We start from the raw sequence: 21,417 nt of genomic DNA, 5'->3' as shown, positions 1-21,417 counted from the left end.
TAAAATAAGGATAATTAGAGCACCTGCCTATAGATCATTGGGAAGATGCAAATCGAAGCCACAATGAGATAATGCTTAGGATGATGAAAATGTGAAAATAAAGGCAACTCTTGCACACTATTGGTGGGAATATAAACTGGTACAGTCATTAGGAAAACAACATGGAGGTTCTTGAACAAACAAAAACAGAACTTATAGTTTGTCCAGCAATTTCACTTCTTCGTATATTTCTAAAGGAAATGAACTCGTATGTAGAATAAATAGCTACACCCCTGTATTCACTGCAGCATTATTCACATTAGCCAAAATATGAGAACAAGCTAAGTGACATTGATAAATGGATAAGGAAATTATTGTACATATATGTAACGTAATATTATTAAGCCATTAAAGAAATCTTGCCATTTGCAAAAACACAGAAGAACCTGGAGAATATTATGCTAAGTGAAATAAGCCAGACATGAAAGACAATCTATAAAACTGGAACTCATGGAAGCAGCAGTATAACAATAGTTGCACAGGGGTGGAGAAGTCAGCAAAGAAGGGTAATATTTTTTGGCTAAAAGGTATAAACTTTCAGTTATAAAGTGACTAAGTTCTGGGGACCTATTGTACAGTAAAAGATGTGCTAATATGATTCTGGTAACCATTATATAATGCATATGTATATATTAAATCACCATACTCTACATGAACTTTGTCAATTAAATATTTTTAAATTTTAACACTGTGTGTGTAAAGGGCACAGAATTATTGTTAACCTAAATTAGCTCCTGAATAAGCATTGACTATTATTTCAGAAGAGGAAATGAGTGATCTCATAAGTAACATGTTTTGAATCACAATCTTTAAAACCATAAAATCACACATTTTCAAAATATGCTCCTAGAAAATACTGTAACAAACTGCCACTTACATAAAATCACTGCTCCCAGATCAAATTTCCTTAAAGGACACTAACACAACCAGCCCACATGTGCAGACATGTATTATATATGCTTCATATACTCACACATAAAATTCCTTCTATTACTCACATTCTCATAGAGAGCTTGAAGAGTCTCCAGGTCAACCACTGAGTTGTCCAAGTTCACAACAGCTGTGGGGGAAAAAAAAAGACAAAGGAAAAGAATATAAATTGCCATAAGCCTGCTGTGAAAAGATGTTTGGCCAGCTCAGGCAATAAAGTTCATTGAAGCAGTCAGAGGGCTTATTTCAATGCTTCCACTTATCCCACTCCAGAGACCATGTTTCAAGAATTTCAATGGTCCAGATGTCAAATGTTAAGGCTTTCACTTGTTCCTCAAATACTAAAATGAATATGGCCCAGTCAAAGGTCAGAGAGAAGCTATCTTTCATTGTCCATCTGAATAAATTTGAAAAATCTCTGCTTAGTACCAGAAATGGATAAATCATTCCTAAAACTGCTATGTCTTAGTTTTGTACCAATAAATATTTATACTTGCCAATTTACCTAAAACCTTGCACAATGGGTAAATCTAATCACTAAACTGACAGACATGGTATAGAAAAGATAGATGTATTTCCTGCTATAATTCCTTGAATTGTTATAATCAAAGGACAATGAGGGCTGAGGTTGTGGCTCAGTGGTCGAGTGCTTGCCTAGCATATGTGAAGCGCTGAGTCTATCTCAGCACCACATATAAATAAATACAATAAAGATCCATTGACAACTAAAAAATATTTTTTTTTAAAAAAAGGACAATGATATTGGTATTGAAATTAGTGCAGATTCATCATTAAAAATCTTTTCTTAAAATACAGCAACTCATGATTCCATCAAAACCGAAGAAAGATCAGTGAAGGAGGGGAATTGTGGGGGAGGGAGGAGGGACAGAATAAGGGAACATCAGTGGAATGAATCTGACCTAACATATGTGAATATACCACCATGAATAATAATAATAAAAAAAACTATAAGTAAACAGCAAATAGATCAGTAGAGTACAAAGAAGGAAATGGGGAGGGAGGAGGAAGAGGAAAGAGGAAATGCTGGGGACTCAAGTAGAGAAAATTTTATTCTATTCTTTTATAATAATGCCAAAATGAATCCTAATGTTATGTTTAACTAAAAAGGACTAATAAAAATAAATAAAAATTTTAAAAAGCATCAAAAAATAAATAAAAACTACCCATGATTATAAGGGAAGAAGCAGAATAGACAATCAGGAAACCTAGAATATATTCTTTAAATGTATTTCTTGGCCTGGAAGTATTGTGGTATATTTTTGGGGTACATGTGGCCTATTACTTGGTTTAAGCATAGATTAACCAAAATCATTCTGCATTTCCCACATACACATTAGCTAGAAAGACATTACATTTGCCCAGACGGATTTCTGCCAAGTAGCCAGGGAACCTCTTGAAGGATTAAAGATTTCCAAGAGAAAAATTATAATGTGGATGATCACAAATTGGATATATTTATTTTGATAACTGAGGCATTTTACCATGTTTCTTCTCTCAAAGCTTAAAGTACACACGAGACATTTCCCAGTTGACTCTGGCAAAATTCCAAGAAAGAATTAAGAAATAAAAGTGGGAAATGGAAGAACAGAATGGATGAGAAATCTAACCAAGGTAATTTAGCATTTCTGGGAACAGAGCCCAGATTCACCAACAATTATACCAAATAGAATGTGATACTTCCCCCCTAATAATAAGCCACTATCTCAATATAAAAAATAGGCCTCCAATATAAATATAAGAATTTACAATTCTCACACGAATCTTCTTATTCCTTAGACCTTGTCAGGCATAGCACAAACTGTTTAATGTTTCAATGTAGCAAATATCTAGTCCAACTAAATGTGACTATACTTGAAAAATTAAAGAGATTAACTAGTAATTTCTGTTGGGGAAATATGTAACAAAATGTAAAACAAAACAAAATAAAGCTAATAAAGACAGCAAACTCATGTATGGAATTATCTTCTTTAGATTTATGCAGGGTCTGGAGCTAAAAAAAAAAAAATACTAAGTGAAACAAAATTTCTGGCTTGAGAATTTACTAGCTAGGTAATAGTCCAGTAATTTTCTGTATTCCTTTAGTGACATAGCGAGAGATTGGTTGGAAAATTATGAAGGAAATGTCAATGGTCAATTTAGTTTAAGATTTCATCCTTAGAACATGGAAAAACTACACAACAAAATCATTCATATTTAAACAAAACTCATAAAAGATGTTTTTCATTGGACTATCCATCATTTTTAAAAACATACTATTATCACTACAAGCTTTCTGTACATGAAACTTGTAAAAATGCTGAGATTTCATATATTTTTCTCTCATGAAATGTTATGTACCTACAAAAAAAAATTTTAAATGTCATATGTTCCTAAAAGACTTTTCAAAAAATCCTAACCCATGAAACCTCATTTTTTATTTATGCACAGAAAATCTCACTGGAGATTTTCCACACAATTACTGTTTCTCCACACAATTTTCTCTTAGTTTGCTTCATATTTGAGAGATGTTAACTCAATTCCAGTGGGCATCAGCAGTGTTGAGGATACAATATAGTCATCCTTATGTAGCTGAAAAGAAAGGAAAATTAGCTTCCCAGAGATGAATGGACACAGAGATGGGAGTTCTAGGAAGGAAACAGATAAAAATATGTAATTTGAGAAAGATTAAGGTTATTGAAGTGCCAGACTTCCCCAATTTAAAAAGCATCTGTGAACATTTCAGAATATAGGACATAGATTAAAATTAATGTTACTAGATTTTTAATAATGTCTTCCATTGCTCCCTCCCTTAAATCTGTGATTAGGTAGGCGGTGCATTTTCAATTGATTCAGGTTTAAAATGAAGGAAATTAGATAATGCATTCACCAAAGTATTCAGCAAATGTCAAGTGTTTCCTATACATCAAGGATTATACTAGTTTACTAGAAATGTTAACAGTTAATTGCAAAATAATAAGTTGAGATTAGAGCTATGGGGTGGGAATGTGCTTAATTTTCAAGTCCTGAAAGTCTGCAGACAGCTGAGAAAACTCCAATCAGATTTCTAGTTACAATCACACTAATGGAAAAAAAAAAAAAAAAAAAAAAAATATATATATATATATATATATATATATGTATATATATATATATGTATTTAAATGCATATATATACAAGATATACATACATACACATATATGTGGTTGGAGGTGCAGGTTTTGCTCTCCTCTCACATGTGAGGCCCTGGGTTAAATCCCCAGCAAACCTACCACCACCACACACAAAATAAATAAATACACACACACACACACAAATATAAAAGGTGGTAAAAGATTCAAATAATTCTCATTTCCAGGTCCAAAACTTCAGCCTTGTTTAGGGAGTTAAACATCTGAGTATTGCAATTATATCAAAATAATAATGGCTCAAAAAGGAACACTATTTCTATGAGGTATAGTTCACTGATGTAAAAAGAATGTAGAACATGGAATTGAACTAAACTATGTTTAAATTTAAATTTTATTTGCTGCTACATTACTTCAAGTAAGTTATTTAATAATTTGTAGATCGTGTATTAGGGGGTAAATACCAGAAAACATTAGCAAAGTTTTGATCTTGGGTATTCATGGCAACCAAAGGCAATAACAACAATAAAAAGTCTGGCGTGTAGTTGGCTAATTCCTTTTTTCATGTGAAATGTTTTTCACCCAACTTCAACTGTTAGGAGATCCTTTGGATTCTAATTAAGCCTTATTACCAAATTCAAAGTTGAACAATTTTCTGTGTATTTCTAGTTGTGTTTCAATTCCCTCATGTATCAAAGAGAAAAAAAAATCCAACTGTTTCTATTGAGGGATGCACTTTTACCTGAATGATGAAATATTAGAACCAAATGTACAATCTGACATATCGCTGTTGGGTGTTGTTCACTACACACTACCTCGTAATTATCAAGCCTTTAAACTATTAAGTGAAGACTAGACTTTAGACCATAAATAAGTCTGGAATTCAGGACTTTCAGTGATATTTAATTCAGATTATTTTATCCTCTAATATTCAACTAAGTGCTACTGTGATTATAGTTCAGATTAGAAGCCACATCTATTTCCTTCTCAGTACTTAAAAACATTTCAGGAACACCCATCATTGTCTGGGTGCCATGTCACTGCCACTTCTTCTCAACCTACAAACAAGTCCATAATTTGCTTTTAATTATTTTTCAAATATATATGCATATATGTATAAATATATATTTATATATATTCAGATTTAACCAGGAAGCAGGAAGCATCTGTTCTGTTTTTATGTAGAAGGGTACAAGAAAACAGGAGGCATTAAAAGGAAACACTGGCCCTTTGTGCACATTAAGAGTATTCATTTCTCAAATGCGCTAACTTTCCAGGATTAAAATTAGTAGAGGTGTTAACCTCTTCTTTAAGCAACTTATAAATGACCATGTGTTAATAATCACTCCAGACTAAGATGGATAGAAATTTTATTTTTAGCCTAAAATCTTATAAAATACTGATGACGTGCTAAATGTTGAGAAATAGAACACTACTCTTTCAAGATCTCATACAACAGGCCATGCATCTTTTTTTTTTTTTTTGAGAGAGAGAATTTTAATATTTATTTTTTAGTTTTTGGCAGACACAACATCTTTGTTTGTATGTGGTGCTGAGGATCGAACCCATGCCGCACGCATGCCAGGCGAGCATGCTACCACTTGAGCCACATCCCCAGCCCCCAGGCCGTGCATCTTTAATCAAGACACTAAGCTTCTCTGAGACTTTCTTAGGTGAGATATAACTTTTGTTTATAGCATATGTTTATCATGTGGAGAAAATAGATAATGTAAAGTCAAGATCATTGTATTGTCTTGAGCAACTAATAAAACAATTTTTTTAAAAGAAAATAGATAATGTTATTGAGAGAAGGATAATTCAAAAAGCCTTAGAATCATTTGTATAATTAAGTTTAAAATGTGTATTATTTTTTAATACATTGGTTAGAAACTAGAGTCAGAACCGAAAATATGCTAGCTTAAAATTAGGTTCAGGATTAAATATTTGCTTTTAAAAATCAAAAGTGAAGTGCAAAAATAGCTCTTCCTTTAATGAACTCCACAGGCATGAGTTCAGTAAGACCCAAAGCCATTGTTATTAAACAATAGTGATACAAAATGAAGAGTGAAAAAGCTCATTTTGTAACTTGAATAGTTAACCTAAAATATAAAATATGCCTCAAAATAAAATGTCCAAATAGAAATAAAATCCCTTTTAATGTTAAGATATTATAGGATATAAAATGAATTAAGGAAAGAGAAATTAAAAAGCAACCAAGGACTACAGACCAAGGTAGGAAACAATCTTTCACTAGACACATGACATTATTCGCAAGCAGATGACAATCCACTGTTCATTCTGTGCCATTTGGTCTTGCAATTACCATGTCCTGCCTTCTTCAGCATCAGAAACATGGGACAGGTGTCTCATTCAAACCTACTAAGATGATATATCACCAACAGATCAGAAAGCAAAGCAACATATCTGCCTGAATGTCTGCATGACATTCCTGTCTCTGTGCTTACAAATAACTGCACAGAAAGAAAAGGAACATATTTTAAGAACTTGCCTTAAAAGAAATTTTTCAAACAAAACACAAATTATTAGCCAACTTTGCAAAACTTTTGCATATTTCAGTAGCCAGTTGAAGTAGTTCGCTTTAATTTTCAACATGATGTGATATACATTCTTGTTGAATGCAACATCTTAAACCATTGAACCTGCTAGTGCCTGACTTTCTCCAACTTTTATGGGTTCTTTTTGTTTGTTTATTTGTTTTTACTCAGGGATCTACTGGATGGGATAGGACTGGAACAGTTTCCAAGCTGCATAGATGGTCCCTTCCTTCCACTAGCCCTGAATGCTATCCCAGTCACTGTAGTCTCCTCCCTTTATCCTTCTATGTGATTTGTTAAAGTGGACAAAAAGACTCTGCTGCCAACTAGAAAATCTCTCGGTATTTATTATCAGATTTATTATTTATTCATTTTTGAAAAATAAGCTACACTAAAGCTTAAGAATACATTTATCATCTCAAAGTTCTTTGTAGGTCAGGATACTGATACAGCTTAGCTGAGGGTCTCTGCCTTAAGGTTTCCCATAAAAAAAAAAAAAAAAAAAAAAACTGCAATCACATATGTGTTGGCCAGAGCCATATTCTCATCTGAAGACTCTGTAGGAGGACCTCTAAGCTCACTCACTGAGGGTTGAGTTCTGCAGGCTGAGAGCCTCAGCATCTTATCCCTCCCTAGTGGTTGGAAAACCATGTGGCCCAGATGGTTTTCTCCACAGGACTGCTCAAGACAAGGCAGTTGGTTTTAGAGTGAGAGAAAAAGGGAACACAAGACAGACTCTCCTCTTTATGTAAGCTAATCTTGGTGGTTATAACATGTCACCTCTGTTATATTACATTATTTATATTCATTTTAAGTCACAAAGTCCAGTTAACACACAGGGAAGGAATTACCCACAGGCACAAATAACAAGAGGTGGGGATATTTGGGGACCAAGAGGTTAACCGCCACACCATGTTGTTGATCTGTGGCTCTTTGTCCCTTAGACTTCAAGTTCCAACTTGTGATTCTCTCTTTCTCTCTAACCTGTAATTATTTTATTTAATATGAATGTTTTTACTTTCCTTCTAGGCTCTATTTCGACAGAGGACACAAGAAAGCATCAGGACTCAGTGGATAGAAATCTACTAGTCGGGAAAGTGGGCTTCTCATATAGGCCTAGCCAATCAAAACAGCCAAAATTACTAATTGCCATAGAGATGAAATGAGAGACAACAGATGTATAGATGCACATAAGATAATGTGGACAGACCCTTCCATTACAATTGCATGATTGTATGTAGAAGAACCTGGTATAGAAGAGCCTTGGAAAAAGATTTTCTTTGGTTATGGAAAGCTTGAAATAGAGTGAGGTAAGTAACTCCTGAAAATTAACTTTAACCTTAATATTACTGGACAAACTGAGCATTCCTGGACACCAATCAGATTATCCCTTCATAAACAAATAACTTCACTCTGGCAGTCATCAGAGTTCAAAAACACAGAGCACAAAGATAATAATGCCATGTCTCACTGTCATCTGATGGACAGAACTAGAAGGCACTGAGATACCGGGGCCTGAAGTCAATTGGCTCCAGGACTTATTTTCTGCATAACTACAACTTTTGAATTTTCTCCTCTACTAAACAGACTTAATAAGATCATGTACTCTACAGGGTTCTGGCAGGAGATTGAGTAATACAAATAAAGCCAGACATGGTGACACATGTCTGTACTTCCAGAATTCAAGAAGCTGAGGTGGAAGAATCATTTGAGCCTGGGAGTATGAAGCACATCTCAAAGAAAACGAAAACAAAACCAACAAATTACAAAAAAAAACAAAAAACAAGTAAAATGTTCAGAAACAGTGCCACACACAAAGCAAATGCTCAGGAGATGTTTACTATTATGTTATTATTATGGTCCCTCTCATATTTCTATACAGAAAATGTTCTAATATTGTCCTAACATGAATCTTTATTAAGAGGTTTTAGACAAACCAGGTTGGAAATAATCTCTGCAAAAAGAACGACAATTTTTCTTGTACTGACAGTAACATGGGAGATTAAACAAGAACCCATAGCAAAACCATCAATACTGATTTTGGCTATGGCATGTGGGAAGAGAAGTGGCATTAGCAGAAGCTAAACACACAGATAGTAATGTGTCATTTCATACATATGGACAGGACTAGAAGGCAATGAGACCTAGTGGGGTCTGAAGTCAACTGTCTCCAAGACTTATTCTCTGCATAACCTAGAGCCTACATTTACAGTCCATGCCCTCTTCTCACTGAAAAATAAAGAATATGATGATAAAGAATATGATGGCCTAGAGAAACCACCTTTCCCCCATTTGGAATCTGGAAGTCAAAAGGAAAGTTAACATGAAGTTAACTTGCAAATTGCTGAGATTTGCAAATTGCAAAGTTAACTTGCAAATTGCTGAGAAGCAAAGATTTTTGTTTGAACAGAAACCCATCTTAATTAGTAGGGATCAGAAACATCCTCTCATTTGACATGGTCCAGGTTTATTATCTTACCCTAGCCACTGGGAGCCAAAGTTGTCTGAGAGACCTCCTCAAGGAACTCTAAACAGCTTTAGACCTTTTAGACTTTAAAATCAGGGAAAAGGAGGACATATGTGAAGTTAAATTCTATTTCACTGTATGTTTCAGTGCATTAGAAACGTTCACCTTTATGATAGTGGGGGCATGTAGCGGCTATTTGATTAATCTGAAAATTATTATTTTTTTCATAAATGCCCTATTAAAAAACACTTTGGGGAGCTGGAGATTATATGCTCCCCATCTATAAGAGCTTACAATATAGTGATGTGGATACATCAACAAATGATTACAGTATAATATAAGTTGAAGGCAGAGCTTATGCAAGCAGGATGTGAAAAAATGAAGTTCTGAAGTAGAAAAGATCCTGAAAATGACAGTTTGGAAGGGAAGGAATAATAGTTTAAATCTTAATAGCATCATCTAACATCCAGAGGGCTTCATTTGATTTGAACTGAGATATATACATATTGGTAGGAAACATCTCTGGTTAAAATAACAGAGTTAGTACATGCATCTAATTTTATTCTCTCCTACAGAGAGAAAAAAAAGCCATAAAACTATGACTTTTAAAAAAGATAAATTTATAAGAACTGGAAGAAAGAAAGAGGGAAAACAAAAGCCAAAAAAAAAAAAAAAAAAGAAACCTAACTCTACCTGATTTAGTAAACCTTAAGATGGTATATCTCAGAGCTGAGGTTGTGGCTCAGTGGTAGAGTGCTCATCTAGCACGGGTGAGGCACTGGGTTTTATACTCAGCACCACATAAAAATAAAATAAATAAAAATAAAGGCATTCTGTCCACCTACAACTAAAAAAAAAAAAAGATCTATCCATACTTGCCACTGGAAAAGCTGAGAACCAACACAAAAGGCAAAGCACTGGTGGTAGCTACCTGCCCAGCTAAGGGAAGGAGAACTAAAGGTAAGGAGCACTGGATGAAAACTACCAGTCAGTTACATCTCCATTCTGAAAACACCTCCCACCTATCAGGTTGATTTTCTTGAGAAATTAAAACAAAGTCTTGGGACAAAGCCATGGTTGTAGAACAGGGAGTCATGGTTGTATAACAGGGTACCATTTGAAAACACAGAGACCATATGTTGTCCTGCATGTTGAATACAGAAGTCCCCACTTTCACCAGCCCCTTGACCCCTGAGGGGTCAAGAATACAGTATGACTCACATTTAATTCCCAGGCCAGAAACTGGATGTCTCCAGGGAATTTCACTAGCCCAAGAAGAAAGACCACAAGATAAAGACACTGGTGGTTACCCAAGACACAATGCACCCAGATAATGCCAAAAAGCTCTACACAAGCACTCATGGCTTCTCATCAATTTACAAACTATTAAGCAAGAACAGACAAATGAAGGTCAGATCTACATGATTCCTCTGCCAGGATGTTAAAAACAACCACCACCACCACCACCACCACACATACACACACACACACACACACACACACACACACACACACACAAGCTGCAAAAGAGCATAAAATTCCTCCCCCTCCTACAAAGTATCTTTAGTCCTTGCTGTCTTTCTACATTTCTCCCTGTCAATTACTTTTTTCCTTCCTTTTGCTTGTTTATTTATTTTTGATTGGTGCTTTTTACTTATACACAAAGGTGGAATTCCCTGTGATATATTTATATATGCACATAGCATGATTTTGTTAAGCTCATTCCATATTTCCTCCCCTTTCCCTGTCCCTTATCCTTCCCTCATGATCTCTTTCTACTCCACTGATCTTCCCTATGCCATTATGATATTTGATTCCCTACCCTGACCCCCCTTTTTTTTCACTTATTTTGATCTAGCTTCCTCATATTAGAGAAAACATTCAACCCCTGATCTTCTGAGTCTGGTAGATTTCACCTAGCATGATATTCTCAATTTCCATCCACTTACTAGCAAATCCCATAATTTCATTCTTCTTGATGGCTCAGTAAAACTCCATTGTGTATATATATCACATTCTTAAAATCTATTCATCTGCTGATGGGCACCTGACTACAACCACAATGATGTTTACAAGCAGCCTAATACACAAGAGCCAAATTACTTCTTAATTCTATCCCAAACCAAGTTTTCCTCCTGATTACTGAGTCAGCAATGATTAAGATATTGTGAAATCTAAATGCACATTTCTCTGAAGGATTGGACAAAATTAGAAATTCCTTCTTCTTGATATTATGGCTTAATTTGTCCTCCCAGATACTGCTATCTTCCTCCTGCTAATAATGTTCTCTACTCCTCAGTCTCCTTTGCTGGCTCCTTCTCTCTCCAACTTCTTATAGTGTCCTAAGGCTCCTTCCTGGCGCTTCTTCTCAACTCACAACATAACCCAGTGTGTTGATGGTCTCACCTAGTTAAATGTTAGGTATGAAATTATCCCACACTTTGTTAAATATCTTTTCCTTAACTGTTCATTGCAAAACCAACGGTTTTTTTAAAATTCCCACTGGATATCTAACAGTTACACCTACTCTGCCCACCTCTTCCTGGCTCCCATGATGGAGTCTCCAACTGTTAAGATGAGGCATCCTTAACTCCTTTCATTCTCTTATATTCCACATCCAACACGTAATGAATCTCGTTGACTCTATGTTCCAAACATCTCTAGAATATGACTTCACTTCAACATGCCACCACTATGCCCCTGTTCCCAGACTTTCCTATTGCCAGGATTATTGCAACAATCCCCTTATTGGACTAAAGTGTTCTTTAAACATAAAAACATAGTGCTAGAAATAGAAAAACTCATTAGAAGTTTTGAAAAAAAAAAGTGAGAGAATTTTCCAAAAGTAGATCAAGAAGGAAAACATTAAGAAAATTAGAACGATTCAGGAAGATCAACAATCAAATAATAGGAGCCTTAGAACACAAAACAAAACAAAAATAAAAATTGACTAACTCTTAAGAATAGATTGCAGTGAGTTGAGAAAGAAAAACTACAGTCACATACTCCCTCTGGCCTATTTCTGCCAAATATACAGCACTTGATTCACACTCTAGCCCAGCCAGATGCCCTGTCTTTGATCATCTCTCTGCATCCCTTCACTCTCAAAAATAAAAACTAATCTTAAAAACTTTCAGGGTCTCTGAAGTTAGAAGACAGACCACAGTAGAAACTTTTTTTTTTCTGCCTATCTTCTAATCTTTATCTAGTAATAGAAATACTTCTGTCTTTTAAACTAGCTAAGTTTGTGCTTATCTCTGGGTTTTACAAAACCAAACAATATAATATTGAGGAAAACTCACATAGGTAGACAAAGAAGTGCAAGAGCAATGATAAAAACTGAATATAACTAAATTCTGATGGAATTAATCAGATATAAGAGATGAATTCCAATATCTTTGAGTTTATTAGAAAGTATAATGATGATCACAGGGTCTAGATGAGGAGAAAAGTAATTCATTTATGTTTGTTTATAACTTAATTCTCCACCTCTCTTTCTGGATTTAGGAGATTGACTAAGATTATTGTAGGGAATGATATGAGCATCTAGTTAAAGTATACTGATAAAGATATTTTAATTAGGAATCAATTCTTGATAATTAACCCACTTGGCAAAATATAAAAATTTTTAAATGTATTTGAATCAGTTAAAAATTATTTTCATCTGTAAGTTAAAGAATGAGAAAGTGATTTAAGTGAAGTTGAGATAAGTCAACTTTAAGTCAGGGGCTAAAAAAGTTTTTCTTTCCCTCATGTGGAAAACATGAGGGAAAATGCTATAGCTCTATCCGTCACTTTCAAATTCTAGGTAAAATAAAGGAAGAAAAGACAAAGTGACAAAAAATAATGGGCACTAATTATTAGAATACTCTCCAGATTTCTACTTATGTGTCATAAGCCAGGATAGTTTCTCATAGTCACCTGGAATGAAAGGAACACCGAAATGTAAAATTGTTAATGTGGGCAATCTGCTATCTCTAACAAAATAGCAATTTCATGTTCCAGCCCAAGTAATCTTGAAAACTCTCCCTAACTACAATCACTCATGACACATGTACCTCTCAATTCTACCGTTTAAAATAAATAAGTCATCTCATATACTTAACATATTCTTTTTTCTTTGTATAGATGTGTTCTGTCACTCCAAAGAGATTTCAAAGAACCCGACAGCAGTGATCTTGCCTTAGAGATGATTAGATCATCCTAGAGTGCCTTGCATACTTTAGACAATAAAGGTAAAACATGAAAATTAAGTCATTACTGAGCCTTCAGGCAAAAGCCAAAATAACCTTAAGGAAGAAACAAACAGTAGGAACCAAATTTTGTCTTCTTGGTCCCATAAATCCACAAAGGCAGGAACATCTGAGAAAGCAAAAGCCAAACACTGGCATGAGCAAAAATACCTGCTGTGGCTGGGTGTGGTGATCGTACCTGTAATCCCAAGGGCTAGGAAGGCTAGACAGGAGGATGGTAAGTTCAAAGCCAACCTCAGCAAAGCAAGGTGCTAAGCAACTCAGTGAGATTCTGCCTCTAAATAAAATACAAAATAGAGCTGGGGTTGTGGCTCAGTGGTCGAGTGCCCCTGAGTTCAATCCCTGGTAACCCCTCTCCCAATACCTACTGCAAACAATGTTATTTGCATAAATATCTAACAACAGAAAGAGGAACTGTAAAGTAAAAAGAAAAAGATAGGTGTTATTAGAGGAAGAAGCCTCATTTGCCTCAGGGAAGAAAATAATAGTGAACACATGCAACAACTTACAAAAGCTAGCATTTCTTAGAGGAAGACACTTGCTACCATATTCATCTGAACATTTTACACTGGATAATTTGATGAACATAAACACTATATTTGCATTATTTATGCATCTTACCACCAAGCATGCTTGAGCATTTGGAAGCATGGGGTCTTTAAGCACACACACAGACATGCCCACACTGGGAATTTTGCCAAAGACCATCTAAATTAAATGGCAAACATACCACACATTCTTCTATCTTATGAGATATATATATATATATATATATATATATATATATATATATATACACACACACACACACAGAATATATATTTCTTTTTTTTTTTCTCCAGTATTTGGGATTGAATATAGGACCTCACATGCTAGGCAAGTGCTAGGTAAGTGCTCTAGCTAAATACCCAGACCTAACATTTATATTTCTAAGACTTCTAAATTCTATTAGTGCCCTTCCACTTTAAGTCCCCAATCTATACACTAACATGTTTATTGATAACTTTCAATTTATCAAAATAACTCAAAAGTTATGGTTTTCTCCAAAATTACTTAAGACTTAAACTTGAGCTTTGGAATTCAGACAAATCTGAATTGAAAACATGAATCTCTGGCTAACTCACTGTTGATCACCTGAAGAGACTTGGAAAGCCCTCTGAGTCTTAGTTTGTTCATAGGGGAAAAGGGTATATTGACGATAATATTACTGTCTCCCTCAAATATTAATTATAAAGATTAAAAGTAATTCCTCTTGGTCTGGGGATGTGGCTCAAGCGGTAGCGCGCTCGCCTGGCATGCGTGCGGCCCGGGTTTGATCCTCAGCACCACATACAAAAACAAAGATGTTGTGTCCGCCAATAACTAAAAAATAAATATTAAAAAAAAAAATTCTCTCTCTCTCTGTCTCTCTCTCTCTCTTTAAAAAAAAAAAAAAAGTAATTCCTCTATCATGTGCAATATGGTGTTTGCCATAAAAGAAACTCAAAAATGAAAGGCCCTTAATTCTCTCATACATTTGGTCTTATAAAACATAATATACATTACATAATAAGAATGAACATTTTGTATTATTGTTTAAACCTTAAAAATTAAAGAAAGGCAAAACATTGAAATCATACATCTATATCAAAGTGGGCTAATTTTCAGCTGTGGTATAAGCTTAACCACAGCACATGAAAATTTGCTTAAAGAACAATGAGAAAATGGGTTATTTCAAGTCATCAGGCAATCTAGGAATTTCTCTACCATAAGAAATGCACAAATGTCAATAATACCTGATAGGTATCCCCTCAAAAGATGACAGTGATAAAATGACATGTGTCTGTTCCTTGTTAAATAGAAATAAAAATTTTGTTAATAAAACAATATGATGGTTTTTGTTTTGCTTTTGGATGCTTTGGATTAAACCAAGACCTTGCATATCCTAGGCAAGGGTTCTACCTCTGAGCTACATTTCCAGCCCTAAACAGTATGAAGTTAAAAGAGAACCATTTCACTATGGAAAAACATAAATTCACTTCAGAAACCTGCTTTTAAATATCAGTAACCGAGGCAATAATCACAAAATACTTATATTCATCTGCAAAGAAAACAATATCTTTTTGAAAACATCATGCATTCATTCATTGAACAAATAGCCACAAAGTGAATCACAACCAGATATCCTTCTCAATCCTGGGGATACAGTGGTAATCTGACATGCATAGTTCCTTCCCTTGTTTAGAGTTTACACTTCTTGGCAAACAATTAAAATATTGTATGTCCTTACAAGGAAGAAAACTGCATTCTTATAGTATTCTACAATTTAGAAAGTTACATACATTTATATTATATTATCTTTTTCAGAAAGTTTAACATGGTGGGGTTTGTTGTAAGGTACAGACAATGAAAGGCCAGGATTCTGAAAGTTTTGAGCTTAGGCTACATAAAGGAAGATTTTCCTGTAGGAAAAAACTAGAATCTGATACACAGTCCAGCACTGGCGCATCTCAAGCATACTTGCTTATACAAGATTAATGACATAAGTTACTGATTAAGTCAGCAGGTTTCATACACCTATTGGCCTAGTTTATAAGAGCTGTACAAGTTAAATTGTTAGAGAACAAATGCATTTTGTTTGAGTCAGTATGTCGCCTTCTTGTCTAGGCAGGGGAGAAAGTGGATACCAAGACTGTAATGCTTTTGGAATAAAATCTTTAAATGCAAACATGATTGCCATTGTAGACTGTTTAATCTAGAGATATTGTATTTCATTTCTGGTTTTGGAGAGGTTTGTTGATTTGACCATACTGGGTACAACTCAGTGCTTATCTCAACTGTTTAGATAAGATTTACTTGACTTTGGCAGGTGACAAAATCTAGGGTGTGGAATAAAGGAGGTAGAAAAAAAGTCTGGCATACTCCCAGATAGTGTTTATTTTAAGCATAGTGTATAGATGAGCAAATAATTTCAAACAACGCACTGTACTTCATGTAAAACATTCACTGTCTGTTGAATGTTTTCTGTAAACCAGCACTGCAAAATGTCCTTTATTGGGCATAACGAACTTCACCTTCTTGCTTAGGTAAACATTTACACTCTTGTAAAAGAGAGCTTAGTAAGTTCCTCTGGAAATAGGACCCTAACTCTGAGATCCCTTTTGCCACTGTTTTCTAACACATGCTCCAAAAGAGAAACAGTATTAAATTTCATGTTGAACGTATGCATATATGTTGCTCCGTAAGTACGGGATCTATCAGAATTCTAAAATTTCTCATGCCAAAATATCTTTCATACTGATAACAATCATAATTTTTTCAATCTAATTCTATATAATTATGTCTCACTTTGAAAGAAAACTCCAAAAGAATGATGTTAATCAGAGTTTTAAAGAAATTTAAAAAAAAAAAAAACTTTTTAATATAAATCACCTAAACGTTTGCTAAAAAAATAAGGTTCTTTACTTGAGCATTTATATATTTTCAGACATGTTGAAGTAAGAGAAAAAAAAACTAGTTTGGTCATTGAAAGTTTTTTAAAAAATCATTAAAAAATAAAGAAACCTTAGTTGTGAATTTATGTGACTGAGAACACTAGAACTTAGTACCAATATTAGACATGTTATGGTAATGCCTTTCAGAGCTAACCTTTACTAATTTGTGCTTCATGACTACTTTTCTAAAACACTTAAACTATGAAAAACATAACACCCATATAATATTACCATAATCCCCTTGAGAAAAATATCACATTTACTTAGATAAACATGATTAATAGGTGCAAAAATATGGTATACTAGTTCATGTGTATGTTGTGTTGCATTTGGCTAATGAAGGTTTCCTTTTATTCTCTTGGTGTATGTATTGGTGTGTAAGAATTAATGTTTTGTTGTCTAGAGGAATGAAGAATCTCAGATATTAGGATTTCTTTTAATGAATAAAACATTGCTTCTGGGTAAAGAAAGTTTTGAAATATATCATGGATTTATCACTGTTCTAATTCCTCTGTGTTTCTGAGCTTTAATTAAAATTCCATAGGTGTCTGATAAAATGGAAAGATGACTGTTGGAGGAATTTTCCTTCTACCTACTGTCCTGTCCTCACACTTTCCAATCTTCAGGTTTCAGTAAACCCACTGCCTAGTCTCCTTGAGAAAGGAGACTATCAATTTTGCTTGTGTTCCAGTGGATGGAATGCTGAAGCCTATTCAAGGCCAGCCTTCCACTTGGCCTTGCTGTTTTTTGAAATGTTTGCAGTGTTTAGAATAGTTCCAAAAATGCACTGTTTGCACTTTTAAGACAAATTATTCACTTCTAATTGTAATTACTCATTGGTCTCCTGAACCCTAATTCCTATTGCAATACACATATGTTCATGTTTACTGTTAAGTGTCCATTCTTTAAAGTTACAACTTTGTAAACAGGTGCTTGTCCTCACTTTCACTGCTGCAGAGCAGTTTGAACCAGTAGTGGAGGGTCAGCTGTCCTTACCTTGGTGGTGATCTTTGGAGCCTGTACTCCCATCAACTGTTGTATGTAGTGCAATACCTGGCTGTCTTACACACCTTTTCTGACCGCCCTGGTCCTAAGTCACTAGGATCTTGCACCTGAATTACTATGATACCTCTCTTCTCTGGTCCTCCTGTCTCATTCCCTCAACTCTTGTTTTCTACATGGCAGCAGAGCAAAGATAAAAACATAAATTGGGCTCACTATTCCTCTGCCGAAACCTCTCCTAGTATTTCACCTTTCTTGGCATAAAAGTCAAAGTCTTTAAAAAGTTTAACAAGGCCCTACATGATCTACCCCATCGTTATTATATATCCAAAACACATCTCCAACTTCTCTTTCCCATGAGTACTTTCTCCAGACACACTCAGAAACATGGTGGTCTTAAGATAGCATGATGGTGCATGCCTGTAATTCAAGCAACTGGGAGACTGAGACAGGATGATTGTTAAGACTCAGTAATTTAACGAGCCCCTATCGCAAAATAAAAAATACAAAGGACTGGGGATGTGGCTCAGTGGTAGAGTACCCCTGGGTTCAAAAAGCATCAAGAAGAAAGAAGGAAGAGAGAGGACTGAGTCTTTTATTGTACCAGGGCCTCATTGCCTGAAGACATTTGTACCTGACTATAGCTTTTCTGGAATATGTTTTGCCCTCAGATATTTACAACTTTCCTTTCTTTTAGTCCCTTCAAATGTTACCTTCTTCTCGAACTTTCCCTGACTCCTCCTTCGCTTCTCGACGACCTGTGCTGATTACCATTCCGTTCTTTTGTTCTCCCCTGTCATGATACTTATTACCATTTGACTTACCACATATTTTCCTTTAAAAAAAATTGTCCTTCCCCCAACTAGAACAAAGGCTCTACATGGACCCAGATTTTTTTGTCTATGTTTTCATTTTTGTATCCAGTGCCAGAAATGGAACTTGGCAGAGAGATGGCACACAGTAAAATTTGAGTGAATGAATGATGAAACATCAAAAGGAATAATGTAAGGAAAGGAGGTAGTAGGAATGAATCATGGCCTCCCTGATTTAATGTAATGCTGGCATCTTTCTTTGTGGGAAAAACAGAAGATTCCAACAGCAAAATTAGTCACTCTTATATAACCTAATATTCACATGAAAATATCTGACAAAGGTGATCACAGTCTTTGAAATCTTCTCCTTAACCTGTAATTGGTATAGAAGTCTGCCACCCTTCTATGGCTTTCACATGTGACAAAGCAAACCTGAGCATCACCAGAGTCATGGAACTCAGGTGAAGACACAAAAGGAATTTTATAGTAAATCCTCCAGTATATCCATCAAGTGACCTCTTTATGACCTGTACAACAGCTCTTTTTGTCTCTATCGGTCCATGTGACTCCCATCTCCTCCTCTTTCTACTTATTTTCCTCTCTCCATCTCTCTCTCACAGACAATATGATGTGCACATTCCAGAACAACACTAGAGAGCTACATGTAGCAATTATAGCCTCGAACTAGTAGGCTGGTTTTATAATTAAGAACCATGAAGGGAAAAAATAATCATGCATCATATTTCCAGCTTAATTCACTGATACAATTGCTAAAATTGAGTCCTCAGGAAGTACAGCAGAAGTTCAGAGCATAGACTGGGATCCAGACTGCCTGTGTTTACATCACTGCCCAGTGGTTGCTGATTGAGGTTCTTTTGCAACTCTGTAACTGGTTTTTCATCCCTAAATCAGGTATAACAACATTACCTACCTCATAGAGTGGTTGTGGACATGCACAGTAACAACTACAGGTGTTAGCTGCTTTTATCAGCAATTGCATGTTGTTAAATTTGGAACCATTAAAAAAAAACCTGCATTAATAGAACTCAGTGGATAATCTATTTTAACATCCCACTCAATTCATTAATTCTCATTACAATTTAATTCATAAGAACTGCATGCTGTCATTAACAATGCTAGAGAAGCCTTTCTAAATTCTACCATTTCCTCAAATGAGACTGCTATTATTCTTGAGTGGCTTAAAAACATAGGAAAAAACTATTCCTTTACAAAATAGCATAGAAATGACAAAGTTTATTCAGGAAACTAGTTATTGTGGTTTTTTCATTTTAAGCCTTTCTGGACAATTTATTTTCTTAATCATGTATCCATAATAATCTGATTAAAACTCTTTTAATTTTAAAGTGTACTCATAGATATTTGACTGAAAAGTGCTACTGAGAAAATAAAAATCCTGTTATGTTCATGTTTGACCATAAAGAAAGATGCAAGGCAGCCATCAGCATAAAATGTCATCCCTTCAGTTCTACCAAAGGATAACATGCCATTAAGTAACTTTGGTGTTTTCTAATTTGACCTGATGTCTCAGCACACTGAACTTAGGGGAATATCTGTGATTATACTTCTAGATACAACTTGTAAAAATAGGGTACATGGGCTGAGGATGTGGCTCAAGCGGTAGCACTCTCTCGCCTGGCACGTGCGGTGCGCTGGGTTCGATCCCCAGCACCAGATAAAAATAAAATAAAAAGACGTTTTGTCCACCAAAAACTAAAAAATAAGTATTAAAAAATTCTCTCTCTCTCTCTCTCTCTCTCAAAAAAAAAAAAAAAAATAGGGTACATGTAGCTCAATAGGCAAAGATAGAAAGTGCAATCATTTCTTCCTTTCCTCTAGCACTCTCGGATCCTCCCTTCATCTAATGAATGAAGAAATCCAGAAAGCATCTTGACAGTGACTATTCTGGGATGCTGGAGAAGCATTTATCAAAACATACAATTTTTAAAAAGCCAGTTTTGAAATTCAAAGTTATCAAAAGGGCTTCCCCTCCCCCTAAAACAACAGTTCAAATCCCACCCTCTCAAGTATCATGCAAAAGGATTATTTTTGCAAACACCACACCTTAACAATACACAACACTTCAAGGGGCAAAGCTGATACGATTAATTTTGAGCTCACACTAAGTGCTCTGCACTCAGATTTGAGCTCTACCTCCATATGTGCCCCATGTGGTCAAGGGTAATTCTTTCAATAATCACCCAGTGATTGTAAAGAACAAATATAGTATTATAATACGATGAGCGGCAGTGGACTCTTGTCTCCAGGTTTCCAGAGTTCCTTCCATTGGAGGGTCTATGGGGCAGTGAAAACAAACATACAAACAAATACAAGATACATAATTCATATATGAAGGGGAGAATAACCATATTCACAGCTTCAACACAGTCCCAAGAATTATGCTCCTTCTTCCCATAAAAGTAATCGAAAAGTCCAACTGTAGAACAACATCATAAAAATACAGGCTACATTCAACCCAAGGTTTTTTGCTGAGCCTGTAATGAAAGGCTTATAATAGTTCATTTTTTCTTGATTTAATAATCTATGTGTGACATAATGATGCATGAGGTCTTTCTTTTTATTAAAAAAAAACTCTAGGTAATGAACTTTTAGTTTAAATTAAAGCATATTCTGATATTAAATTTCTGAAAGTAGGTTTTAATGAAAACATACTATCTCATGTGTACTTTTCTCCACTACAAGGTTACAATTGATGAAAAAGTTACATGGGCTCACTGCAGC

The 21,417-nt window shown here is 35.0% G+C and overlaps 1 protein-coding gene across 1 annotated transcript in view; it reads right to left on the bottom strand.

Moving 5' to 3' along the window:
- Positions 1 to 21,417, bottom strand: part of Fmn2 (formin 2) — a 371,367-nt gene that overhangs the window by 191,749 nt on the left and 158,201 nt on the right. Inside the window, exon 6 of the mRNA XM_071619722.1 lies at positions 1,038 to 1,099. Coding sequence (XP_071475823.1) covers positions 1,038 to 1,099 — 62 coding nt within the window. The remainder of the gene's footprint in view (positions 1 to 1,037; positions 1,100 to 21,417) is intronic.

The sequence above is a fragment of the Marmota flaviventris genome, chromosome 12 (genome assembly GCF_047511675.1).
Source record: "Marmota flaviventris isolate mMarFla1 chromosome 12, mMarFla1.hap1, whole genome shotgun sequence".
Taxonomy (NCBI): Eukaryota; Metazoa; Chordata; class Mammalia; order Rodentia; family Sciuridae; genus Marmota; species Marmota flaviventris.
Note: the sequence above shows the minus strand (reverse complement) of the source record. Positions and strands in the feature narration are given on the sequence as shown.